At 43.3% G+C, this 27,999-nt stretch overlaps 2 protein-coding genes across 6 annotated transcripts in view; one reads left to right on the plus strand and one right to left on the minus strand.

Annotated features, from left to right (window-relative positions):
* Window positions 1-20,586, minus strand: part of RNF111 (ring finger protein 111) — a 130,868-nt gene extending 110,282 nt beyond the window's left edge. Inside the window, exon 1 of the mRNA XM_058665770.1 lies at window positions 20,106-20,586. The gene's annotated coding sequence lies outside the window, so the exon portion shown is untranslated. The remainder of the gene's footprint in view (window positions 1-20,105) is intronic.
* A 233-nt stretch (window positions 20,587-20,819) lies between these two features.
* The window catches only part of SLTM (SAFB like transcription modulator), a 50,110-nt gene continuing 42,930 nt past the window's right edge, over window positions 20,820-27,999 (plus strand). For 3 of the 5 annotated variants that reach the window (XM_058665775.1, XM_058665776.1, XM_058665777.1), the window contains exons 1-2: window positions 20,847-21,021; window positions 22,001-22,088. In XM_058665775.1, the coding sequence (XP_058521758.1) occupies window positions 20,851-21,021; window positions 22,001-22,088 (259 nt within the window). In that variant the 5' untranslated portion in view covers window positions 20,847-20,850. Of the gene's footprint in view, window positions 21,022-21,581; window positions 21,917-22,000; window positions 22,089-27,999 lie in introns of those variants that run through there. The other 2 variants (XM_058665773.1, XM_004578355.3) reach the window with 2 other exon arrangements.

A 27,999-nucleotide genomic window follows, 5' to 3' on the forward strand; every position in this document is an offset into this window, starting at 1 on the left:
TCTTCTCTCTGTAATCTTGCCTTTCAAATAAATAAATCTTCTTTTAAAAAAGATATGGAGAGAACCTGGTACAGTAGCCTGGCGGCTAAAGTCCTCGCCTTTCACGCACTGGAATCCCATATGGGCGCTGGTTCTCATCCCAGTGGCTCTGCTTCCCATCAAGCTCCCTGCTTGTGTCCTGGGAAAGCAGCTGAGGACAGTTCAAAGCCTTGGAACCCTGCACGCACATGGGAGACCCGGAAGAAGCTCCTGGTTCCTGGCTTTGGATCAGCTCAGTTCCAGCCATTAAGGCCACTTGGGGAGTGAACCAGTGGACAGAAGATCTTCCCCTCTGTCTCTCCTCCTCTCTGTATATCTTATTTTGACTTTCCAATCAAAATAAAACAAATCTTAAAAAAAAAAAAATTAAGAAGGGTTAGGGTGAGCATCTGCTTCCCCTAGTGGAGTGCCTGAATTCAAGGTTTGACTGTGCTTGCAATTCCAGCTTCCTGCAAAGGTACGCCTGTGGAAGCAGCAGCTGAGAGTTCACGTAGGTCTCATCCACACAGAAGAACTGGGTTGATCCTGAGCTCCTGGTTTTGGGTTGTCCCAGCCCCCCGTGTAGCTGGCATTTGGAAAATGAACTAACAGAAGATCTTTGTCTTTCCCTTTCTCATTGTCACTGTGCCTTTCCAATTAATTTTAAAAAATCTTTTTGAAAAGTTCTAATTCCAAATTGGATTTGAAGTGCTACTTTAAAAAAAGAGATTTATTTATTTTTACTTAAAAGGCAGATATTACAGAGAGAGGGGTCTTCGATCAGCTGGTTCATTCCCTAAATGGCCACAATGGCCACAGTTACGTTGATCTGAAGCCAGGAGCCACAAGCTTCTTCCTTATCTCCCACGTGGGTGCAGGTTCCAAGACTTTGGACCATCCTCCACTGGTTTTCCAGGCCTTAAGAAAAGTACTGGATCAGAAATGGAGCAACACACTCTCTCTTTTCTTCTTTCTGGTAAATATGACTTTCCAACAACAACAACAACAAATGTTTAAAAAAAAAAAAAAGAAAGAAAGAAAGAAGTATAGTAGTTGGGGCAGAGCCAGCGCCTGTATGGGATTCCAGCAACATAGGCAGAGGATTAGCTTTCCACAAGACCACAATAGGCCCCAAGGTGTTTTCATCCTAAATTTGCTTTGCTAAATTTCTTTAATAAGTGTCCATAACTATCCTAAATTTGTGGAATTAGGTATATTTCTGCATCTTTTACTCTGTTATATTGGTCAGTTTATTCAGAGTGAGGGCTAATTATTTTAATTGTAGAAAACTTGTATTTTGTAGCCAGCACTATGACACAGTAGGTGTAACCATCACCTGCTGTGCTGGCATCCCATATGGACGCCAGTTTAAGACCCAGTTGCTCCACTTATAATCCAGCTCTCTGCTAATGTTCCTGGGGAAGCAGTGGAAGACGGTCTAAGTGCTTGGGCCCCTATACACACGTAGGAGACTGGAAGAAGCTCCTGGCTCCTGGCTTTGAATCAGCTCAGCTCAGTTCCAGGCGTTGCGACTGCTTGGGCAGTACACCAGTGCATGTAAGATCTTTGTCTTTTGTCTCTCCTTCTACCTGTAAATCTGCCTTTTCAAAAAATAATAAATGAATCTTTTTTTTGTTTAAAAGAGCATACATGAGCTCAATTTCTAGTTCTGGCTCCCAACGTGAGAGCCAGGCATCCGTTCCTCCACCTCACTGAGTATGACCTGGCTGCATGACTACTCTGATAAACACAACATGGCAGAAGTGGCAATGAGCCATTCTGAGCGGAGCCTTTAAGTGGCTAAGCAGGTTCTACTGTCTTTTCTTGGACCATCTGTTGTCTGGGAAGGCACCTGCCCTGTGACAGTGTGATGTCCCTGAGAGTGCCTTGTTGTCAGAGTCCAAATTAGGCACACAGATTCATTACATGTAAGGAAAGAAAGGCCGAGGTTACCCCCATCGACTTCTTAAATTGAAATTAAAAAAATCATATAACATCTGTTATTAATCATTTTAAAGTGTACAAATTAGTGCCATTAAACTTCATCATAATTTTTTTTAAAGATTTATTTATTTTATTACAAAGTCAGATATACAGAGAGGAGGAGAGACAGAGAGGAAGATCTTCCGTCCGATGTTTCACTCCCCAAGTGAGCCGCAACGGGCCGGTGCTGCTCCGATCCGATGCCGGGAACCTGGAACCTCTTCCGGGTCTCCCACATGGGTGCAGGGTCCCAAAGCTTTGGGCCGTCCTCAACTGCTTTCCCAGGCCACAAGCAGGGAGCTGGATGGGAAGTGGAGCTGCCGGGATTAGAACCAGCGCCCATATGGGATCCCGGGGCTTTCAAGGCGAGGACTTTAGCCGCTAGGCCACGCCGCTGGGCCCCATCATATTTTTAAGATTGTTTATTTATTTATTTATTTTGGAAAGACATACAGAAAGGAGGAGGGACACAGAGGAAGATCTTCTGTCCACTAATTCACTCCCCTAGTGGCCACAATATTCGGAGCTGCGCCCATCTGAAGTCAGGAATCTGGAGCTTCTTCTGGGTCTCCCATGTGTGTGCAGGGTCCCAAGCTTTGAGCCATTCTTGGTTGCTTTCCCAGGTCACAAGCAGGGAGCTTGATGGGAAACAGGGCCACTGGGATTAGAACCAGAGCTCTTATGGGATCCTGGTGTGTACAAGGCGAGGACTTTAGGTGCTAGGCTACCGCACTGGGCTCTATCATCACTATTTAGTTCCAAGACATTTTTATTGCTTTGCAAACAAACTCCACACCTTTTAATGCATTAATTCCTCATTTCTCATTTCCTCCCTTCTCCAACCCCTGGCAACTGACCAGTTCATTTTCTGTCTTCATAGTTTTTTCATAGAAATAGAATCTTGGGTCACATAATCTTTTTTTGTATGGCTTATTACTTACATGTGGCATAATTTGTCTGAGACTCATCCACAACTACATTATTTTAACCATTCAACTCTCACCAAACCTCTTGGCTACTCAAGTCTTGAAATTATACCAGCCTGAACTACCATCTGATTGTAGCCTCATGAGAGACTGCACGGGTTATCCATATGGCTGACTTGATCAATCCAAAGAAAGATGAGAGATAACTAACATTTTTTAAAACCATTACGTTTGAGTTGTCGGTGGGGTGTGGGTAGCTTATTCCACAGTAAAAGCTAATGAAAACAAGGGATGCAAATATCTAAGGCAGGTGTGAGAGGGAAGTGTTTTGCAAATACAGGAAATCGTCAGAGACAAATTGGCACACCCTTCCTTTCATCTGCAACCTTTTAGTAATTCACTTCAAATGTGATTTTGAGAAGACATTATAGAGATTTTAACATTGTAATCCAATTTCAAAGTCTTATAATTAGGTAGATCATGTTCCTCCACAGTGACTCAGGACACTGTGCTTTGTCCTTGTCATCATTTTTAGAAGTTGATTTTATTGTTACTTCCTTAAGAAGCTTTTAGTATCTGTATAATTTGGCAAAACAATATTTGTGATTCACAATATAAAGAACTTCCTAGTGTGAGGAGACTTCCAAAAGTCCATGGAAAGATAAGATTAAAAGAAAACTTCATTTTGGTGCAAATAAAGATGAAATCCACATATAGTTTTTCATAGTATGCACTTATTTATGTGCACATATACTTTAAGAAATGATTTATTTCTTTTTATTTGCAAGATGAATTTTATAGAGAAAGATGGAGGGATAAAGAGAGGAAGATCTTCCATCTGCTGCTATACTACACAAATGGCTGCAATGGCCAGAGTTGGGCTGCTCTGAGGCCAGGAACCAGGAGCTTCCTGCAGGTCTCCCACACGGGTACAGGGTCCCAAGGCCTTGACCAACCTCTGTTGCTTTCCCAGGCCATAAGCTTGACGTTGGATTGGAAGTAGAGCTCATATGGCACTCATATGGGATGCTGGCACGCTATGTCAATGCATCTAACCTTATGTATGTATACATATATTTTTAAATTATTTTGCTTATTTTCTGTTTTGTTTGTTTGTTTGTTTGTTTTTAAAGTCAGAGAGAGAAAAAGACCATCTTCCAGGCCCGGTGCTGTGGCCTAGCAGCTAAAGTCCTTTCCTTGAACATGCTAGGATCCCGTATGGGTGCCAGTTCTAATCCCAGCAGCTCCACTTCCCATCCAACTCTCTGCTTGTGGCCTGGGAAAGCAGTTCAGGACAGCCCAAAGCCTTGGGATGCTGCACCCGTGTGGGAGACCTGGAGGAATTTCCTGGCTCCTGGTTTGTGATCAGCACAGCACCAGCCATTGTGGTCACTTGGGGAGTGAATCATTGGACGGAGGTCTTGCTCTCTGTCTCTCCTCCTCTCTGTATATCTGACTTCGTAATAAAAAAAAATTAAATCTTAAAAAAAAAAAAGACCATCTTCTGGCTCACTCCCTAAATGTTTACAACAGCCGGTGCTGGACCAAAACAAGCCAGCAGCTTGGAACTCAACTTGGGTCTTCCATGTAGGTGACAGGGCTCCAACTCCTCGGGCTGTTACGTGCTGCCTCTCAGTGTGCACATCAGCAGAAAGCTGGAATTGGAAGCAAAGAGAGCTGGGGATCAAACCCAGTTATTATGACATGGGATGCAGGCATCCCAAGCAGTGTATTAACCACTGCATCAAATACCTCCCGCTGCGTACGATTTTCTTAAGTCTCCTTGAATGCATGTATTTCAAACATGTGTGCACCAAGTTAAGCTTATCTTCTACTTCTGCTTTTTAGGAATGTTGAAAAGTAACCTCATATATAAAGCATTTCTACAAATAAATAAGAGAAAGTCCAAAATTGTTTATAAAAAGTTATCAGAATTGGCTCACATCTCATATTGGAGTTGCTAAGTTGTATATGTGGTTCCAGTTCCTGACTCCAACTTCCTACAAACACAGATCTGGGAGGCAGTGATGGTGCTTAAGTGGACAGGCTTTCTGCCATTCATGTGGGAGATGAGGAGGTTACTTGTTCCTTCCTTTGGCCTGACCTAGTCCCCGCAGCTGGGAGCATCTGGGGAGTGAAACAGTTGAGGCAGTTCTGTTCTGTGACAAGAAAGTCTGGAAAAATATAAAAGGTTATCAAAGAATATGAAACACAGTCCTCTGAAATGGAAGAAGGGTTTAGCATGTGTGAGGAGATTTATTCAATCTGCAAATTAAATAACAGTGTAGGAGGAATAGAGGGGAATTCTCTTAATTTGAAAAAAGTGTTAACAAAGCCTTTTCACTAACATCACAAAGAAGTGTGAAATATTAAATACATTTCTCCATGATCTTGGGGATAAGATACTAAAGCCTACCGCCATTAATTCTTTTTTTTTTCTTTTTATTGTATTGTTGTTGACAATCTTTACATAGTTAATTACAGTTAAAGGAAAAAGAAGAAAAGAAAAGAAAAAAAGAAAGAAAAAAAAGGTTCAGGGGGATAGGAAAGTGGGTAATGCTATTATGTCCATATTGTTTCCATAATGTATCTGAGGTGAAGGGGGATATTGAGGGAGAAGCCCCACCCGGTTTCCCGCCCACCCCAAGTCCCGGATGTGGGGCATGCTCTGAGATATGTGCTCGAGTGGTGTTAATAGTTCTCCAGTTATGAATCGCTGCCAGTTTCGCTCGAAGAGGTCGTCCACCGATTGATATGGTCCATCATAAAGTCTCCATTTGCCCCATAATTTGCTGCCAACATATAGCTGAGATGAATGATTGTCCTGTTCTGTCTTCTGTCTTTTCTTGGTTAGAGTTCTGAGTACAGCAGTTCGATTGGGGAGATCTCCAAAGATACTTTGAGGTATTCCCAGATTAGTTTCTTGTATGTTCTAGCAAGCACAGGGCCCGGCACAGTCCATCACCCCGATCAGCTGGTGGTTGCACTTGCTGTGTTGGTTCTGTTTTCAGTCCCGAGTTGCACTGGAACCAATGGGTGTTGCAGTCCAGTCTGGTTCGGCCCCTTACTTCAACCAGTGGGAGCTGCAGCCTAGTCGGGGCGACCCACAATAACCCCCACCAAGCCCGCCCCCTACCCTGGTTTGCCAGTATGTGTAGCAGAAGACCAGTCTGTCCCCCATCCCATTTGGCTCTGGTACTTGTCAATGGGTATTAAAGCTTAGTTCCATCTAACCAACTCAACCATCCAGCCCTCACAGATGTTGTTGAGTGCCTCTCTATCTAGCCATCCCAGCCCCCGTCCTAGTTTTCATGCCCTCCCACGGGAATAGTGACCCAAGAAGGGGGAACCCACTTTTCCCTCCCAGGTCTCTCTGTCCCGGTTTATGCACTCTTTAGGTGGTCCTGTGATTTGACTCGACAGAATTATTCCCCAGTGCCAGCTTCTGCCAGCTGATGCTGCGGCCCTGATCTAGTCCACATGCGGCGCACAGGTGTTATAGCCTTGCTTAGTCGGGTCTGTCTCTATCCCAGCCAACACTCTCCAGTGGGAGTAGCTGTCCGGCAAGGGGACCAGCCCCTTAATCCCCCCGCCAGCTCTGCCCCTTCCTTCCTGGATCTCACGTGTGCTGGATGGGTGCTGCATTCATATCCAGTACAGGCAACCACGCCCTGGCATTCCATAATGTGTACTGGTTTTGTCGCAACCAAACCCGGCCCATCCCACACTCTGTTCTGGCGATCGGATTTGCCAGTGGTTGACATGAACTGATTCAGCCCGGTCTGCTCCTGACCCATGCCGAATGTATGCCAGTGGGAAACTTTCCATGGCCTATTCTGGGCTGTTTCCTATCATGCTTCTTGCGCTTATCTGCAGGGACTGTGTCCTGCCAGAGGAGTTGCCCAGGCTCCTCCATCAGAACCCCTCCCAATGCCAGATTTTGCGCTTGCCAGGGGGTTCTTGAGCCAACCCTACTCAGTTCACCTCCTGTCCTAGCAGGAACAGTGGTTTTTCCTGGCTGGCTTTCACCCCATTCTGGTTCTTGTTGTTGGATGTTTCAGCCCAGCCATGGCTCGTCCATACCCACATACAGCTCACACATGGCTCAGAAGAGGAGTGAGACCCAGCCTAGTCAGTCCCACATCTACCCTGGTTCTCCATAACACCAGATGGTGTTGGGATCTGAACCGGCCTGGTGCATCCAATCCCAGCCCACACTAGTGCCTCGGGTGACTACAACTGCTTCCTAGATAGAACGCAGCCCCCATTCCAGCACATACATTCCTTGGTGGGAGCCTCATCCCAGTCCGCCATTAATTCTACTCAACATATTCTGAAAGTACTGGTCAGTAAGACAAAGTGGAAAATAAACAAAAGTTATAAAGATGGAAAAGAAGTAAAACTGTCTCTACTCACTGTATTAGTTAGCTTTCTGTTACTACAATGAAATGTCCAAAGCAAGCCTCCTACTCAGGAAAGACAGTTTTGGAGGCTGAATGTCCAAGCAGCATGATGCAGGCCCTGGTGCAGGCCCTGTAGATGCCCCAGGGACCCGTGTGGGAGAAGCATCACAGAGGAAGCCAGGAAACACAGAGAAAATAGCTGCTTTCAAACTCAGGCTTTTCCAATAACCTATTTATAATAACTACCTTCTTCTTGGAAATCTTCCATTATTTGAAAAGCAGAGCAATAAAGCAAAGACAGAGACAAAGACAGAGAGATGATCAATACTCCCCAGATAGTCTCCGGATTCCAGGAGCCAGGAATTCCATCTGAGTCTCACACATGAGTGTTAAGGTCTCAAGCACTTGAGCCTTCATTATCTGCTATCTCCAAGGGTACACATTCACAGTGTGTTTCAATTGGAAGCAGAAACAGGATTTGAACTCAGGCTTTGATACAGAATGTGGATGTCCCAAGCGGCACTACCTGCTGCAACAAACACTCACCCTGCATATTTTAATGTTAAAAAACCTAATTTATAAACTGGGCACTTAGTGTGGTAGCTTAAGGCACTGCCTAGGACACTCACTGAACACACATGTCTATCAAGAATTTTCATAGGTTGATTTCTTATCTTTAGTATAATATCCCAAACTGGGAAAAGCCTAAATGTTCATAAAGAGGAAAATAAATAAACACATGTGCTACGTTCATTCAACATACTATAATGCAACAAGTTAAAAAGAATGAACTATTGATGCATGCAATGACACAGATTAATCTCACAGGTATCATCCTGAATAAAATAAGAGAGACAAAGAAAGAGAGAGGTTTTGGGAATTTAGCAGAGTGGTTAAGTCGTTAGTTGAGACCCTGTATAATGTATCAAAGTACCAGGTCCAGGTCCCAGATCCTCTGCCTCTGATCCAGCTTCCTGGTAGGAGACAAACACAGCACAGGTATATGGGTTCTTGGCACTCACATGGGAGCCCCAAATTGGGTTCAGGGTGACTTCGGTTTTACAAAGCATTGACAAGCATTTAGGGAGTGAATCAGCCACTGAGAGAAGTCTGTTTCACTGTATTTCAAATAAAATGAAAATAAATAATTTGACAGAGAAAAAAACAACAGTACATGAATCTATGTATATGAAAGCTCAAGAAAAAACAAAATTAATGGATCACAATAGAAGTCAGAAAAGAACGGTTATCTCTAAGAAGGTGATGGGCGCTATAAATGCTAAAATTAAAAAATTCTATCATCTAATGACTTTAAAAAAAGATTTACTAATTTTTTTATTGGAAAGCCATACATACAGGGGAGGAGAGACAGAGAGGAAGATCTCTGTCTGCTGATTCACTCCCCAAGTGACCGCAATGGCTGGAGCTGAGCCCATCTGAAGCCAGGAGCCAGGAACTTCTTCTGGGTCGCCCACATGAGTGCAGGGTCTCAAGGCTTTGAGCTGTCCTCAACTGCTTTTCCAGGCCACAAGCAGGGAGCTAGATGGGAAGTGGGGCCACCGGGATACGAACCCATATGGGATCCCAGTGAGTGCAAAGTAAGGACCTTAGCCACCAGGCTACTATGCCAGACCCTCATCTAATGACTTTTGAACATATTAGTTTGTGTAGGTATACTCCATGAGGTTCACACAATGATGAATTTTGCCGAATGATACATTTCTCAGAATAAGGCTCAATCATTAAAAACATATGGATATATGCTATACATGTGTGTGTTTATATATAAATATTACAAATGTAACATGAAAGTTTTCACCCCCCCCCCCAATTGTCCTGCTACTATCCAGTTTCCCTGACTAGTAACCAATCTTACCAGTTGCTGATATTATGTGAGCAAGTATATTCATCAAGCAATCAATCACTATCTGCCCCAGCTGACAAACCCTAAACTACAATGGTGTAATATCACAGAAGTGTATTTCTCAATCCTGTGACAGTTCTTGTACTTCAGGTAAATCTCTACCATCTTACAGCTGCACCATCTGGATCATGAGGCTTCCAAGGCTAAGCAGTAAAGATAAGGCTGGAAGATTGCCCAACAATATTTTTGGGCCAAGCCTAAAAAAGGCTTACATCAGTCCCACCCACATCACATTGCCCAAGCTGTGAGAGAGGTTGCAACCTAAGCACTTGGCATCCAGGAAGAAAAATGTGAACATGCACAACTACCTTTGCCATAGGTTGCAACTTGAAGTCACAAATAGAGAACCCATTAAAAACAACTGAGGAATTTCCCCTTAAGGATAATGACAGCATATGAATTATCATAAAAAAACATGGACAGATGGAGATATCCTCCCAAACTCCAACACACACAAATCCATATCATGTACATAGCTACAGACCCAGTAAATGTCCTTGCCCTGCCTCCTCTGACCCAACACACTCAACGAAGCTGCATTCACTGTTCCCTTGGACAAATGGGCTGCTACCCATGGCATATTGAACAGGTAAGTAGGCTACTTTCCAGCATGATCATGCACTTCTGTTGCCAGACGTTGGGCTGTGTGCTTACCACAAGTTAGACAAATTTGCTCCAAAACCTGTTTTTCTAGTTGTTCCTGTTACTTTAATTACATACTTCAATTAAATATTACGCTAGCCCAAGAAATATGAATTCTGAAATCCAAAGAAAAGGCTTCATCCTTTTCAAAAACCATGTTTATGCCTGCTGCACTAAAATTTAAGAGTAGGTTTGTGGAATCCATGTGAACTGGAACATATGGTTCCATGGCACAGCAGTGATTTCCTCATACGGCTGTTCTTGCCAAGACAGCCATGACTGCCCCATCTTGCCTGATTCCGGTTTTAAATGATATAAAAAGTGGGGGACCTGGCACCGTAGCCTAGTGGCTAAAGTCCTCGCCTTGCACTCCTGGGGTCCCATATGAGTGCCAGTTCGTGTTCCAGTGGCCCTGCTTCCTGTCCAGCTCTTTGCTTGTGGCTTGGGAAAGCACTGGAGGACGGCCCAAAGCCTTGGGACGCTGCACGCAAGTGGGAGACAGCAGGGAAAATGAGCCTGGCTTCAGATTGGCTCAGCTCCAACCATTACAGCCACTTGAGGAGTGAGCCAGTACACAGAGCATCTTTCTGTCTTTCCTCCTCCCTGTATATAAGACTTTCCAATAAAAATAAATAAATCTTTAAAAAATTATATAAAAAGCAGCTAGGCCATTGTTCCTGCTACACTTCACCTGAAAGGTTTTTCATTTTTATGGACATCTTAGACTACCAATCACCAGAAAACATAAATGTAGACTTTGGGGAATTCACATTTATTCATAAGATTGATCTTAAGTTTGTTCACTGTTTTTCCCTATGTTTAATAGTGAATAATAACTCATTTATGTGATCACTCTCACCAGTCTTTGAACCTACACAAGCTTTTTAGTCAAGACTAGTTCAACCACACATCAAAGGACATTCTTATGTTTTAAATTAAAATATTGAAGGGTATGTCATGATTAAGACAGCAACGGAGTTGTAGCAGAGCTAGTTATCGCCACCAACATAGGTGATGGCTAAGAATCTCAGCTGAAATGCACTGACCAAAGGCTGCCTACCAAGAGAGCACTTATGAGAATGGAGAGTCTGCTCTGTGCTCATCAGGGAGTCACCTGAGGAGCACGTGGTCCTCAAATCTGAGGTCGTCGTTGGAAACACTGGCAGTACTGAACTCTTTACACCCCAGAAATTTCTACTTCCCTCAAATGGCAAATCTCCAACTCCATTGTGAAGTGACTGACTTTACAACCACAAAGAAGCTTTGAGTAAATTTGGAGGTAATTAGGCAAAAATCAAAACCAGAAAATTCATTTGATGTTCTATCAAGAAATAATTAAGATATTATTTTTTATTGGAAAGTTAGATACACAAAGAGGAGGAGAGACAGAGAGATCTTCTGTCCCAAACGGCTGTGACAGCTGGAGCTGAGCCAATCCGAAGCCAAGAGCCTAGAACCTCTTCCAGGTCTCCTACACAGGTGCAGGGTCCTAAGGCTTTGGGCCATCCTCCACTGCTTTCCCAGGCCACAAGCAGGGAGCTGGATGGGAAGTGGAGCTACCAGGATAAGAACTGGCACCCATAGGGGATCCCAGTGCGAGCAAGGCAAGAACTTCAGCAGCTAGACTACCACGCTGAGTCCTGTCAAGAAATAATTTATGTATGTTTTTAAAAATGTTTGCTATAGTTCAAAATATATTTCAGTTTTGAACTTGTGCAATAGCTTAATTGGCTAATCCTCCCCTTGCAAGTAACGGGATCCAACATGGGTGCTTGTTCCCATCCACCTCCCTTCTTATGGTCTCAAAAGCCTTGGGATCCTGTACCAGTGTGGGAGATTTGAAGGAGGCTCCTGGTTCCTGGCTTAGGATTGGCTTAGCGCTGGTCATTATGGCCATTTGGGGAGTGAACCAGTAGATGAAGATCTTTCTGTTTCTCCTTCTCTCTGTAAATCTGCCTTTCCAATAAAAGAAAATTTTAGAAAACAAATATATATATATTTCAGTTTTATTATTTGAAGCTGGCATGTATTAAGAAAAAATGCCTATGTTTAATATCATTGCTGCAGATACTCAAGTGGAACTGTTCAGTAGCAGTTCTACGTATGGATCAAAAGTCAGAGAGCGCTGGCGAGAAACGTGGGTTTTGTGGAAACTAATTACAAGTGCAGTGGCAAATAAGGTTTCCCTGCAGAGGAATAGGAAAGGAAGGGAAATTGTCCAAGACCACACACTCCCATCAATTAGGATTTTAACTCGATGAGAGTATTTTAAATTCTGTGATCTGTATCTCAAGTACACTGTGGGTGGGCAGACCATTGCTGATATGGTGTAGGGTGTCATCAAATAACCTTAATCTTCCTCTACCACCTTTGTCATGTGGTTATCATCCTCAACATCAAAAGATCACAGCTGCACTTCCAACTCCATATACATGTTTGAGGCAAGAAAAAGATAGAGGGAAGAAATACAAACTCCTTTTCTGTGGGATTGTTTTTCTAATGGGAAGGGGAAACTCTCTTTTGTGATTTCTACCACATCTCGGGGTATTAAAACTGTGTCACATGGCAATCCCCACCTGTAAGGAAAGACAAAGAATCTTCCCAGCCTTTACAGTTGATGAAAGCTAGCAAATGGGTACATTCTGTATTCTGAGTTAAACTCTAATATATACCATACAATTCTGGCATTTGGAACCTGTGTGTGATGGGCAAAGAAGATAACCTACAAAGAAAACATTATATTCACACAGAGCTAAGAAGAAAAAGAAACTCAAAAGAGTTTTAAATGAGTGTAAAATCAACATCAAACACTGAGGGTTTATGATTGGCAGGGACACAGAGTATAATAAAGCATTAAAAACATCGATTAGGAGTGTAACTGTTGGTGAAGATATCATGTGGCCCACTTCCATTGTGTACTAGGGTGTCTGGCATGGAATCCTAGTTCCACTTGCAATTTCCGCTTTCTGATAGGGTGCACCCTGGGAAGCAGTGGGTCATGGGTCAAACAGTTGAGTCCTGCCACCTATGTGGGAGACCAGATGGAGTTTCAGATTTCTCCCTTTGAGCTGACCCAGCTCTGACTGGCAGGAGCATGTAGGGAATGAACAAGCCGACAGAAGATGTTTCCCTGTCTCTCTCTGTCTTCCAAATAAAAGGAAAAACAGTAAGTGAGCAGGTCATTGGTGGGTATAGCAACAGTAAATTCAGGGTAACTGCAGGGACAGAGCTGTGCTAAGTAGAGTAAATGGAGAAATGTGAGATGAGGAAAGAACAGCAAAACAGATAGCTCTTTTGGAAAGCTTAGCTGTAAAAGGAGAAACAAGAATAGGGAAAGGAGACTCAGAATTTCCCTCCCTGGCTGCTCGTTTCTTCTTGGCATCTATCTTCTATACTTTCTTTTTAGCTTTGTACTAGCACATTCTTGATCCTTAAGGTTCATACCTTTAAACCTAACTTTTGCCTCATAAGGAATCTGTTCCCCCACTTGTGATCCCATATCCATCTGATGACTAAGACCCTTAGATTGTGCTTCCCACTCCTCTTCCCACCTCTGTCTCAACACACCAGGAGCTCCCAATCCGATCTCTCTCCATCCTTTCCTATAGCTTACACAGGAAACGCAGGCTGCACTTCCCATCTTGCCTCTCACTCCTCTTTCCCTGTGCTACATACTTGACACGTCTTGACTGTGATGCTGGCTCTCCCCTCCCTGCTGTTACAGATAAATCTTTTGTTCCTTCCTCCATTACCACCATCTTTATGCCTCTTATCCTTCAAAACTCAGCTTATAGGTTACTTTCAATAGGGAGTGAATCAAATTTCTCTTAAGGCCCATAGCTGTTTTCCATCCATTTGTAGTTCAATATTTACGTTACACTGTAAATGCTTGGTTGTCTACCATGTCTTTACTTGTGCATCCATATCAATTAATAAACACCTGCATGAAGTTCACACTCCAATAAAATATTCTGAGAACAAAACACTGGTTTTGATACTGCCTTACTGAAGAATCCCATATAGAATCCTCTTAACATACATACTTTTCTTTCTTCTCAATCAGCAAACTTTACATTTCATAAGTTTATCCAAGAACCAGCTTTTGGCTTTGTGGATCACTTGACTGCAGGGCTATTTTATAGTCCATTTATTCTGCTCTTTCCCCTCTCTTGTTCCATTCTTTTGGGTTTATTTTGCCATCCTTTTCATAACTTAATAAGATGAATATTTGTCTTACTTTCCATCCTTCATCTTTCCTAATAAATGCATTTAATCCTCATTTCCTTACCTCTTGGGCTGTTTCCTACTAATTGTGATTTCTTCTTGACTTTTTGGTTTATTTCAAAGTATATTTACTCATTTCTAAATATACGATGGTTTCTATTTATCTTTTTGCCTTTTCTTTCTCTTTAAATTTCAGTGTGATTCAGAGTCCTTTGAAATTACTGAGATTTATTTTTAAGCAGCATATGATAAAACTTTTAACTGTTCATGAATGTTTAAAAATGTGCAAATAAGAACCAAAGGCAACAGCTTAGTGGCTAAATTCTTGCCTGCATCCGCCAGGATCCCATATGGGAAGCGGTTCATGTCCTGGCTGCTCCACTTCCCCATCCAGCTCCCTGCTTGTGGACTGGGAAAGTAGTCGAGGATGGCCCAAAGCCTTGGGACCCTGCACTTGCATGGGAGACCTGGAAGAAACTCCTGGCTCCTGGCTTTGGCTCAGCTCTGGCCATTGCAGCCACTTGTGAAGTAAACCAGCAGATGGAAGATCTTTCTCCATTCTTCTCTCTGTAAATCTGCCTTTCTAATAAAAAATAAATAAATCTTTAAAAAATGTGCAAATACACCTTACATTTATTGAGAGAGCAATATTTTGGCTATCTCCTGGGTCAAATCTGTGCCCTGTGTTAGACAAATCTTCTAAGCTGTGACTGACTTTCTGTCTCCTTGGTGTTGTTTAAAGTGGGAAGTCTCTTAAAAATCTTCCGCAAATATCATGTGTTTGTTGATTTTCTTTGCAGAACTGTCAAACGTGTATTCTAAGGCTTTGTTATGAGGTACATACAGCTGTACAGCTGCAGCATCCTCCTGTGGTATAATTCACCAATATTAAGTGAGCTCTTTCTCTTTCGTGCTCACCTTATCCCTTTAAATGTCACACTGGCCACCTCTTACCTAGTGTTTCCCAATGTTTTTTCAAAATTTCTTTCAATGTCTTTGCATGTTTCTTAAATGTATTCTTATAAAAAGCAAATAGTTTTGGAAAAATCTAGATTGGCTATTTTACCTGGAATAATCAATCCTTAACATAACTATTCCTATATTTGGATTAAATGCCTACTTTATAACACACTTTTTAAAAAATATCACTGGATCTATGTCACTCATTTCCTTTAGTGTGATTTTTTACCCATTAATTTGAAAGTCACATATTTTTAAAAATTTTGACTAGTGGTTGTTTTAGAGATTATGACATGCTATCTCTCACCTTCTGGAATCATTTTCCGTCTTTTTAAAGTTACAATGTAGCAGCTGCCATTGTAATGCAGTGGGTTAAGTTGCATGCTTATGATACCAACATCCCATACTGGAGCTCCTTAGCTTTCGATCCAGCTTGCTAATGCACCTGGGAAAGCAGTGACGGCTGGTCCTACCATCCGCACAGGAGACCACAATGGAGTTCCTGCTCTGGCTTGGGCTGACCCAGACCTGACTGTTGGGTGGCAACACCTATAAGAAGATGTCTTTCTCTCCCTTTCTCTGTCATTCTGCCTGTCAAATACAATAGATCCGGCCTGGCGGCGGGGCCTAGCGGCTAAAGTCTTCGCGCCTAAAGTCCTCGCCTTGAACGCGCCAGGATCCCATATGGGCGCCAGTTCTAATCCCTGCAGCTCCACTTCCCATCCAGCTCCCTGCTTGTGGCCTGGGAAAGCAGTCAAGGACGGCCCAGAGCTTTGGGACCCTGCACCAGTGTGGGAGACCTGGAAGAGGTTCCAGGTTCCCGGCTTCGGATTGGCACAGAACCGGCCGTTGCATTCACTTGGGGAGTGAATCATCAGACGGAAGATCTTCCTCTCTGTCTCTCCTCTCTGTATATCTGACTTTGTAATAAAAATCAATAAATCTTAAAAAAATACAATAAATCGATCTTTAAAACAAAAAAAGGGGTAAGATAACATTGAGTATCTTTTTCAGTGTATATTTACTTGTGGTTAATTTTCTTAGTTTTTGCTTGAGATTAGCAATTATTTTATTTAAATCCATGTAAGGAATCAATCCACTACCTTCTGTTTTCCATTTTGATGTGAAAAAGTCAGTATTCTTTTATTTCCTCCTTTGAAGGTGACCTAATTTTTCTTCTTTTAGTAACATTTTTTTCTTTGATTTTTCTGTACTTTCATTATGATTTTTGTGACTTGGTGGGATTTAAAAATGGGTATCATCAGGCTCTGCTGAAGTTCTTGAATTTCTGATTCAGGATCTTTCACACATTTTGGAAAACCTTCAGTCCCTACCTATCTCCTCAGAGACTGGTTCTTCCCCCTCCTCCCTTTTCTATGTGAAAATCCAACTGAAGTGACGTGAGACGACCTCTCTGTAGTCTGACTCTTCCTCTCCATGGTGGGTACTTCCTGAGTTTCCGTTCTGTGATCCTCTAATCTGGGTCCCAACAGACATTACAGATCAACTGATTCCTTTACTCCCATCCCAGGCCAGTGAGAGTACTGGTGGGAGATAAGAGGGTAGAAGATTAGGGCTGTTTATTTACGGCTACCAGCACTTCCATGGTTTCTCCCACACTGCAAAGGAACTGCGGCTGTAGCTGCCTGAAGGAGCCACAGGCCTGTCACATGGCTTCTTCACAGATCTGACCTTTGTTTTGAGGAGATCTTTCAAAAGTTCACGGGAAAGGCAAATTATGAAAAAACTATGGATTTGAAATTTTTGCATTAAAATTTAAGTTATCTTTAAAACTTTTTTTTTTTTTTTTTTTAGGTTGTTTAAGTTGTTGGAAAGGCAGAGAGACAGAAACATCTTCCATTCCCCATCTCACTCCTGGAATGCCTCCAACAGCTGGGGGTAGCAGAATTGGACTCTTGGCATCTGAGTGGCAGGGATTTAAGTAAATGAACTATTATCTGCTGCCTCCCAGGATCCATATTAGCAGGAAGCAAGGCAGAACCTGCACCCAGGGTACTTTGATGTGGGACACAGGGGGCCCAAGTGGTGCTGTAACCAGTGCACCAAAAAATGCACGCCTCTCTGCAACCTTTCTGAAACGTTCTCAGGGTTCTAGAATTTATCCCTTCCTTGTCTATTCAGTCTCAGAGGTAGTAACAGCTTTCACCAATGTTACCCCAACCACACTCTATTTTGTGATTTCTCTAAATCCTGTTCACACCTTTGCAAATAATCCTTTTAATTATAATTTTTTACATCCTCTGATTCACTCCCCAGATAGCTGCAATGGCCATGGCTGGGCCACACCAAAGTTAGGAGCCAGAAGCTTCTTCCAGGTCTCTCACATGGGTGGCAGACGCCAAAAACACTTGGACTAACTTCCATTGCTTTTCCAAGGCTATTAGCAGGAAGTTGGATCAGAAGTGGAACAGCCAGTACGTGAACCAGTGCCCACACGAGACATCTGTGACACAGTCAGTAGATTTACCCACTCTGTCACACTGCCAGCCCTAAGCCCAACAATTTTTTTGTACCATCTTTTGTTAGTTCTTTGATGCTTTTTATGGTCTAGAAACTTTTTTTTTCTTTGTTATCTTCAGAGCATCATCTATCTGATCTACCTGTTCTGTCATTACCATTAGGAAAAAAACACAAAAATGCAACTGTTGCTAAAAGGAAATAGCTGGGTCCAGTAGAGATGTTTCAAGATAGGAAAGATTTAACAGCTAGGGATAAGGAACAGTGATATTGGACAGGATGCTGGTTTATGCAGAGTCTAAGGTATCTCCAAAGCAAAGGAATATGTTGGTACAGCAGTTAAGCTGCTAATTGAACACCCACCTATATTGGAGTGCCTGGGTCCAAGTTCTTTGTTTTCAGCCTAGTTTTCCCCTAATGCATGCCATGGGAAGCAGTCGGTGTCCTCAGTGGAGTCCCTGTCATGGGAGACCTGGACAAAAATCTGAGATCCTGGGTTTGGCCTGGCCCATCCCCAGTTGTTGCAGGGATTTGGGGCTGAACCCACGGATAAAAAGTCTTTCCGATTCTCTCTGTCTCTCTCTCTCTCTCTCTCACACATATACTTTGCTTTTAAAATAAAAATAAATAGAACTTTAGAAAAAAAAATATAAACTGGGATGGGCATTAGGAGGAATATTCTCTTGTAGAATATAAATAAGTTTGATGGAAAACAAGCTGCTATAATTTAAAAATAAAGATTCTTCCATAAGACCAAGCTCCTTCCCCCATCCCTAAGAGTGCAATGCTCTGACGGGGCTAAGTGCTGTATGCCTCTCTTACACTGCACTTGCAACAGCTGCAAATATACATGTGTTTTTACGACTGAGTAATGTCTTAGTTTGCCTTCAGAAAATGGTTTTCAAAGGGCAAGTCAGTTTCTATTTTCCTTCAATCAGTTTTTATTGCACGTACACTATACTAGGAATCCATACAACAATGAACCAGATAAATAAGGTAATCATTATCCTCCTACAACCCGGAAATGCCTTTAAGACACTAAATACTAAGCAGACATTTGTTGAATGAAAATAACATAATGAATGTCAAATACTAAACAAACAATAAGAGGCTTTAGACAAAACATAAGTTAGCAGTATTTTTTTTTTTTAGCAGTATTCTTTACCAGATTAAAAAACGGGCTCCAAAATGTTTACCAAAAATACAATTAAAAGACTAGGCAAATTTTCAACGAACTCTTTGAAGTTCCTGGTACAGAAATACAAGTGTATATAAAAAGATAAGCACGGCTAGAGCAGCTAGGAGCTTTGTTTAATTTCTAACACTGTCTAGGGTGTTTGTGAAGAACGGGTGATAGGAATCCCAGCTTTAGGAAGTATTAGATAGCCAAGAAATTGAAAGTGGAGAAAATTTATTATATTCTTTCACCTAAATGGATTTAAAAAATTATATTGTACTAAAGAAATACCTATTACCTAACAAGTTACTAAGAGTTTTGAAATAAGAATCATAGCTAAATAATGAAATATCCTGTATGTGACAAGTGATAAATTGTCTCCATTTTATTTTTCTCTATATCATTAAATAATAAGGCTAATGTGTTTTTCTGAATAGCTTCAGTTTCACTTTTTTTAAAAAAACCCTATACTTTCTAATTAACATTTTGCAACATTTGTTCCTCTCAGCGATTAATATTTTGTCTCACTTATTTTACTGACTCACCGTCATATTAGCTTTCTGGCTTTTTCACTTAACCACCTGCAAGTAAAATTCCCGACAGAAGGCTACTAGCTCTCTAAGAACAATCACACATGAAATGTAGCTGTCACATCTCTTCAGTCATCTTTGTTCTGGAACTCTCTCCCACTTGTATTTTTATTCACATGGTTAGTTTTCGGCTGGCACAATCCCTTCCTGTAAGTGTCTGTGGCAGGTGGGAGGAGGGTGGCCCGGAGGGAAGACTCGAAGAGGAAATGTGAGAACGAGAACAAATGCGGCCAATAACTAGGTGGCGAGGTCCTAGTTAAATCTCTTATGAGCTTCTGGTAGGGAAATAAAAAAGGAGAGGGCAGCCTTAGAAGATTTGTAAGGAGCTTCTGGATTACTCCCATGCTGTGGCAGAGTTCCAGCCGGGTTTGGAATCAGGAGGCCTGGATGGGAGCACAGCTCAGCCGCATACCAGCTGTGTGAACATCCACAAGTCACTTAATCTCTCTAAGCCTCCTGGAGATTTACCCCCGAGACTCTGGGAAGGATTAAGAGGGTTACTGTATGTCAAAAAGCCTCACACAGCCAAGAAAGAACTACCCCCATAGATGTCAGGTACTATTTTAGAACGTCCAGTCTCCCTCCTTTCGAGCTAATTAGCCAGTCAGAAAAAACTAGCTTAAGTGAGTCAGACCTCATCCCTTCACGTTCACACTCCTGGCCATGCAAGGATTGCTAATTGTGCATCCTACTCAGTTCACTTAAGTTGTGGTTGAGTTCCCTAAACGCGTATGCTTTGATGATTAAGAACGCTGGCTAATGTTACCGATAGGTACTCACTTGCACAGGCCGGTCTTCCTTAAGAAGATGGTCACTGGTCTTGGAATCCCAAGTTTTATGGGGTTGGGGGTGGGGTGGGGGCACCGTGAACACAGCCTGTGTGACAAAGGCAACGGTATGTCCTCAGTCAGTGAATCATTTCGCGTCGACCCGTCAGGTGCACGGGGGAGGGAGGCCGACACGGAAAGGAAGTTTTCCTGTGGAAGCGAGCCGGGCCAGCCCTAGGAAGAAGGGCGCTCCTAGTCTGTGGACTACCAGCGCGGGCCCCCTGGCTCGTGAGAGGGCACGCCGGCCACCTCGGTGCGATTATTGAGCGTGGGGAGTGAGGGCTGGGAACCAAGTGTTTCCCGGGGAGAGGCTGAGCGCGCACGCCCTTCTGAGGGCACGGGTCAGCTCCGGACGCGCAGTAGCGCCCAACCGCCCCGCCGTGTGTCTCCGGATCCGAGACGTTCCTAGAAAACGGGGACCCGGGCGGCAGGGAGAGGGGGCTCCCTGGCGCGCACGGTCGCGCCTGCCCTCCCAGCCCACGCACCGGCCCCGCCGCCCCGCCCCGCGCAGTGCGCACGCGCGCCCGTCATCCGGGTGCTGGCTGCGGCTGCAGGTTGCGCCGGGGTGGCGGAGCGGAGGCGGGGCCAGCGGCTCATTGTGCGCAGCGCTGTGCGGCGCCGCCGGCCGCCTGGGCCCGGGTGGAAGTTGGCGCCGCCGCCGCCGCCGCCCGGCAGCCCACTCGCTGCGTGCTGCTAAGATGGCTGCCGCCGCCGGTGCTGTGGCAGCCGTGGCCGCCTCGGCCGCCTCGGCTCAGGCGGAAGGGAAAAAGATCACCGATCTACGAGTCATCGATCTCAAGTCGGAGCTCAAGCGGCGCAACTTGGACATCACCGGGGTCAAGACGGTGCTCGTCTCCCGACTCAAGCAGGTGAGGCCCGGCGCGGTCCGGGGCGGGCGAGCCCTGTGCGCCGGCCGCGGGGACCTGCGGGGCGGCGCCCGCCCGCCCGCGCGCGCGCCCGCTCGCCCGCGTGAGGAGGGCGCGGACCCTCGGCGGCGCCCCCGCCCCCGCGCGCCGGGCAGGGCAGGGCCGGGCCTGCCGGGGGCCGGCGAGGCGCCCGGGCCGACGGCTGCCGCGGAGGGACTGCCCTGCCGGGCTGCGAGGGCTGCGGCCGACCGCCGCGCACACCCGGGGGGGACGCCGGGGGCCCAGCGGGAGCCATGGTGAGCGCGTGCGTTTCTTGGTCTCGGAGGGACTGGTTCCTTGGGTGACTTGGGCCAAGTTACCGTTTAATCGTGCCCAACCGTTTCTTCTTCTGGGGGAGGGGGACTGGTAGTGGGAGTTGATGGGGCGGGTGAGAGAGAGAGGTTTTTTTTTTTTTTTTTTAACTGGGTTTTTAAGCTTTTCTTTTTTTTTTTAAAGATACTTATGTGTTTATTTTTTTATTTTTGCATCAGCCTAATGATCTGCTTTTTTTCCCCTGACTAGCTTTCTGGTTTATTTGAGTGAGAGTTGGATTTGTAGCAGAAGAGCAATAAGTTTGCCTTATGGAAATTAGGAACACTCCTTAGTTATTTGCTGTAGCAAATAGCAGTAGCCAGCACCTTTTCCGCGATTAGAACGTATTTAGATTTTTTTGTTGAGCATATTTAATTGTCGACTCGGTAAAATGTTAAGCTCCGTGTGATTTTGATACCTAACGATTTTTACCGTCCCCTCCCCCGAAAGTTTTTCTGTCTCTCTCGTGTAGTTTAATTGCCTTTTTTTTTTTTTTTTGGAGTCGGTTTGCGAAATGACTGGCGATTCTAATGTCTTGAGGCTTAAGGTTTGCTAAATTTTTTTTCATTTCGTTTTTATAAAATAAGTTTAGATAGCCTGTGTAGCATATTAACTTCTCTTTCTAATGTAGGCTATTGAAGAGGAAGGAGGCGATCCAGATAATATTGAATTAACTGTTTCAACTGATACTGCAAACAAGAAACCAACCAAAGGCAAAGGTTGTTACGAGTTATGAACATATTTTACACTCTATTTTGGTTATATAACTTGCCTCTGCTCTTGTGCCACTTGCCCTGTTTATATAGTGCTACTCTTCGCTATTTCCCTCTGGCGCTCTGCCTTCTTGGGTCAAGGAAGAAAAGTTACTGTTGCCAGGCTCGGGTAACTTGTAGCCCTTTAAGATTCGGCTGAAAGAGACCAGAAAGTGAGACCAGTTCTTTATTGCTTCTGAAATAAATTACTAAGCCAAGTTACATCACCATCCTTCTTCCTCTGTGGAGACCTGAAGAATCGAATGCCATTGCCTGCGTGTCTCCCTTGCCCCACAATTGGCAGAGTATTGGTGGAATTCCTACCAAATCTTTCACCTTGGCTCCTTGCTGTTTTCTCTAGTATATTAAAAAAAAATCTATAACCTTTATGTTTCTTACCTTTGTTTGACTTGGTGGACTTTAATTTGTGTTTTTGCCATCACACATTATCTAATTTTCAGTTAAATTCACAAGATCTCACCAATCATACTAATGAGGTAGGGCAAATCCATGATTGATTAACTTAAAACATTAGTTCAGATGTAGGGATGGTAAACGTATTTAGGTTATAACTTTTAAACCAGGCCAGAGTGACTATAGTGATTTTATAACCAGCTAAACATGGTTTAAAATGAATCTTCTGCTAATATAAATGGAACTTAGGATTTTAAAAAGACATCTGGTGAGTGCAATCTTTCTTTGAACTCCTGCAAATTGCTGCCTCCCTTTTTAAATTGGCAGTGGCCTATGGTGGACTTGATATATCTAGACCCTGCAGTTCCCATATAGAGTGTGTCATGGACAGCTGAAGTGATTTTGTCTTATTTTTTGGTAATCTTTCTTTACATGACCAGAGGCCATTCCAGGCACCAGATGATTGAATCTAGAATAAAGTGATCCAGTGAGTTAATCTTTTTTTTTTTTTTTTAAAGATTTATTTTATTTTTATTGGAAAGTCAGATATACAGAGAGGAGAGACAGACAGAAGATCTTCCGTCCAATGATTCACTCCCCAGGTGTCCGCAATGGCTGGAGGTGAGCCAATCCAAAACTGGGAGCCAGGAGCCTCTTCCGGGTCTCCTACGTGGGTACCAGGTCTTGAGGCTTTGGGCCATCCTCAACTGCTTTCCCAGGCCACAAGCAGGGAGCTGGATGGGAAGCAGGTCCTCCTGGGATTAGAACTAGTGCCTATATGGGATCCTATATGGGATCACCGCATGCAAGGCGAGGACTTTAGCCATTAGGTTACCGCGATGGGTCCAGTGAGTTAATCTTGAGGACAGTATTAACCTTTGACCTGCAGCCTTGGGTATCAGGATTAAGCCAGTACTCTCACTGGGTAAGTCTTTAGGAGACTCTCCTGTTTGTATCAAAATATTGAAAATGGCTAAGAAGCACTCCACAGTGAGAAGGGGATGACAGTGAAGAGCCTTGAAGGTCTATAACTTTTAATTCTGATTTAGCATATAATTTTGAGACTTTCATTTATATTGATTTTGGAGATAGAATTCGCTGCTTGTGGAGAAACTGGTGTTGACAAAGCATGGGCTCTTTTAAAACTGGAATACCAAAAAAATGCAGAAATAAGTATAACAGGAATTAACCATGTTCCTCATAGTAGTTTAAATTTGTGTCATAATAAGTTCATAGATGCTGTGTTTGTTTTAAGTTATTTCAGTTGACTATTAATGCTGCCAGCATGCAGCATTTGATTAATTTACTCACCTACTTTTTAATTTCTTTATATCCCCTTTTCCCTTTTGAGTAGGAACTTGATTTATTTTACCGTTAAAATAGTTTCAGCAATATAAAATTTTAAGGAGCTTTTCAGAGTTTTTAAGTATGTTAGTTTTTTTATATGGGTTTTAACTGATCAGTTAGGGGCTACTTGTGATGCCAGCATCCCGTATGGGTGCCATTTTAAGTCCCAGCTACTCCACTTCCAGTCCAGCTCCCTGCTAATAGCCTGGGAAAGCAGTGGAGAATGGCTTCCTCACTAAGGCCTGTCCATTATGGACATTTTTGGGATGAACCAGCAGGTGGAAGATTTCTTTCTCTCTGACCCCCTCTTTGCTGTATCCTGCCTTTGAAATAATTCAGTCTTAGGGAGCGAGAGAGAGTGTGTGTGTGTGTGTGTGTGTGTGTGTGTGTGTGAAGCAATCAGGTGGGCTAGTAAGCTATAACATTACTACTTGTCAGGAAAAGTAGTAATTTTTGTGATCTTGAAGTAGTAAATAAAAGTTGGAGGTTAAAGTGGGACGTGGCATTATGACATAGTAGGTAAAACCAGTTCCTTCATCACTGGCATTCTGTAGGCTTCCTGGTTGATGTCTTGGTTGTTCCACTTCTGATCCAACTCTTTGCTAATGGCCTGGGAGAAGTAGCAGAAGGTGACCCAAGTGTTTGGTCCTCTGCTACCCATGCATGAAACCCAGATGGGGCTTCTGGCTCCTGGCTCCTCGCTGCTGCCTGACTCAGCCATGATTGTTGTGGCCATCTGGGGAAGGAACCAGCAAAAGAAAGATTTCTTATCTCTCTTTCTCTGTATAACTTTTACTTTTAAATAAGTAAGCAAAAAAGGAAAAAAAAAAAACGGTGGGGAGGGGACGAGAGAGGAGTAGGTGTTGAGGTCCAGTGAGTTGGAATACAGCTATAGACACACGCGTGCTGTGTCAGAGTGCTACTTCCAGTCATAGCTCTTCAGCTTCTGATCTGGCATTTCTGCTAATGTAGCCTGCAAGGCAGCAGGTGATGGTTTACATTCTTGGGCCAATTCCGCCCATGTGGAAGACATGGATGGGGTGCTAGCACCAGGTGCTGGCTCCAGCCTAACCAGCTTTGGTGCTAGAGACATTTCTTGGAGAAAAGGGAAAATATGGGCATGGAAAGTTAATCTCTCTCTTTTCCTCTCTTTGCCTTTCAAGTAGACATAAATAAAATTAAAACAAGAGTAGCTCTGTGGATCTGAAAAAACCATGAAACATGTAGGTGAAACATGTTTATTCTCTTATACATATATTTCTTTTAAAAGTTGTATCTTAAATGACAGGATAAATAGCTACATTCTTAGGTATGTTATTGAATAATTTTTTTCAAGATGCAGTTATGAGCACAGACTTGTAATAGATATTGATAATGTTATAATGGGTGCTTACATTTGTAAAATTTGTTTGCATATGGTAGAATAGTTTATATCTTAGATTGCTTCTCTTGTGTCTTTTCACAGTCTTGATGTCAGAAAAGTGTTAATAAGTAACCTAGACAAAAGCTTCACCCATTGAGATTTAGTGTCTACTGTTTGAGTGTGTGTGTTAAGAAAGTGGTTAGACAGGTAGAGCCGACTCGCAGGCTTGTTTTAGAGACGACAGGTCCAGGCTTTCAGTTCACCCAACAATAGCTTCTTGTCTTTTAGATTTTCAGCCTTTCAAGGTCGCATTTAAACTTCAGAAGTTATGTGGTTAATAGGAAGTATTCAGAACCATGTATAATAATACTGTACTTTCTGATGTTACAGCTGATTTTGTAATCTCACACAGGATTTACATAAGCTTAAAATTCTATATAAGATATGATTTTCCCTAATTGAAACAAGTATACCTCTGTGGTTAGTTTTGACCAAATAGCTTGTATCTAATGTTTTGTGGAAAGTACCACAAATAATGTATTTATAGTTATACATTTGCTCTGTACACTTTTTTTTAAAAGACTTATTTATTTTTATTTTTATTGCAAAGTCAGAAATATAGAGAGAGGAGGAGAGACAGAGGAGATCTTCCATCCAGTGGTTCACTCCCCAAGCGGTTGCAACGCTGGAGCTGAGCCAATCTGAAGCCAAGAGCCAGGAGTTTCTTCTAGGTCTCCCACATGGGTGCAGGGTCCCAAGGCTTTGGGCCATCCTCGACTGCTTTCCCAGGTCTCAAGCAGGGAGCTGGATGGGAAGTGGAGCTACCGGGATTAGAACCGGCGCCCATGTGGGATCCCACTACCTTCAAGGCAAGGACTTAAACCACCTCACTATCACGCCGGGCCCTGTACACTTTTTTAAAGTTTATATATTAAATAAGACAATATAGTAAGCAACCATTTTGGTTACATTAAACACATTTCCTATAATACATGAGCACAGTATAACACTGATTTTTTTACTCCCCATGCTTTATGAATTGCAGTGTGTTTAGAGGACTGACAGTGGTGGCTCCAAGGAGGGCTCCTGAGCAGAGAGGTGTCACTGGTTACTCCTGAAAGCCTGGGCGTCAGCAGGCCATCTTTTCTCGGCCACCATCTCTCTGATCTAGTGTTTGTGTGGCGCATGTCAGGTGCTCATCTCCTGTTTGTTGAATGGATACGTAGGGCCATTTGTTGGCCTTCTCAATGACTGCTTTAATCTGCCTTCCCAATACAAATCTTTAAAAAAAAAAAAGCCTCTTTGGGTGCCTGTTCTTTGTAAGAAAAAAGAACCTGGATGGGTTATGAGTCTTTATTGTCTTCTAGACACTGTGTACTTCAGGGCAAAGATGACTTCCCCTTTTACATTGATGGGTGCGGGGTATGTGTCCTTTTGGACACAGGAATTCTTGCTTCATGCTGTTACTCTTTTCCAAGATGTTGCTCTGTTAATCGGCTCTTTTCTCTCAGCCACTGAGACCTGACTTTGCCTTGACATTTGGTGGCTAATGTTCCCAGAGTCCTCCTGCCCCTGCTGCAGCTGTGAGTCCTGTCGTACATGGTGTGTGCCATGGATCCTGCTAGGGAGATGGGCAAAGGTTTCTTGCACAGTACTTAGGACTGTGTGCTTCTCTCAAGTTAGTTATCTAGGTGTTCATATTAGAGATAGAGGACTCAAGGTTTCTATCATCCAGGTAAAATGAAGTGTTGAGTGTGCATGAATTTCCAGAAAAAATTATTAGCTGCATCAGAAAAATTTAATGAAAAGATTGGCTTAGTGTTTAGGAGTACAATGTATTGATTTTTAAATCGGCTATTCTCTTGATATGACAATAAAAGGGCCTTGGTGTTGTGTAATTACTGCAGTTAATGTTAAATGTTCACATCATAAACTCCACAGCGTGAATAGCCTCACATGATATCCCTACTACCAAGGAAGAACAGTTCATATCAGGGTTTTACAGTATTGTTTTCAGACTGTGAAAGGGAAATTTTGCATTAGAAAACTCAGGTAATCCAGAAAAGCACAAACAAGTGAAAATCATCCATAATTCCAACACTGCAAATTGGTCATAGGTCGAATTTTGTTGATCTAAGATGTGTAGGTATGTGAACAAAAAGAGTTTTTTTTTCCCTGTCACTCTTTAAATTTATTTTTATTGGAAAGGCAGATTTAAAAAGAGGAGAGACAGAAAGATCATGTATTCTCCCTGTTGGTTTACGCCCCAAATGGCTGAAATGGCCAGAGCTTAGCCAAGCCAAAACCAGGAACCAGGAACTTCTCTTCCTGGTCTCTCATATGGGTGCCTAAGCCCAAGGTTTTAGGCTGTCCTCCTCAGCTATCCCAGGCCCTAAGCAGGGAGCTAGATGGGAAGTAGGGCAGCTGGGACACAAACCAACACCCATATGGGATGTTGGTGCTTACAGGTGGAGGGTTAGCCAGTTGAGTCATTACACAGACCCCCCTTTTTCTTTCTTTAATTAGAGAAGCTGAAAGAGACAAATGGATAGACAGAACAATATTTTTGCGTGCTGATTTATTTCCCAGATGATCATGACAACCAAGGATGTGCCAGGCCAAAATTGGAAGCCTGGAATTCAGCCTAGATCTCCCACAGGGGTGGCAGAGACCCTTGTGAACAGCACCTGTTAGCAGCAAGCTGGAATGTGAATCAGAAGCACAGTTGGGACCTAAGCCAGGGGAGAATGCCCA

Source organism: Ochotona princeps, chromosome 6 (genome assembly GCF_030435755.1).
Source record: "Ochotona princeps isolate mOchPri1 chromosome 6, mOchPri1.hap1, whole genome shotgun sequence".
NCBI lineage: Eukaryota > Metazoa > Chordata > Mammalia > Lagomorpha > Ochotonidae > Ochotona > Ochotona princeps.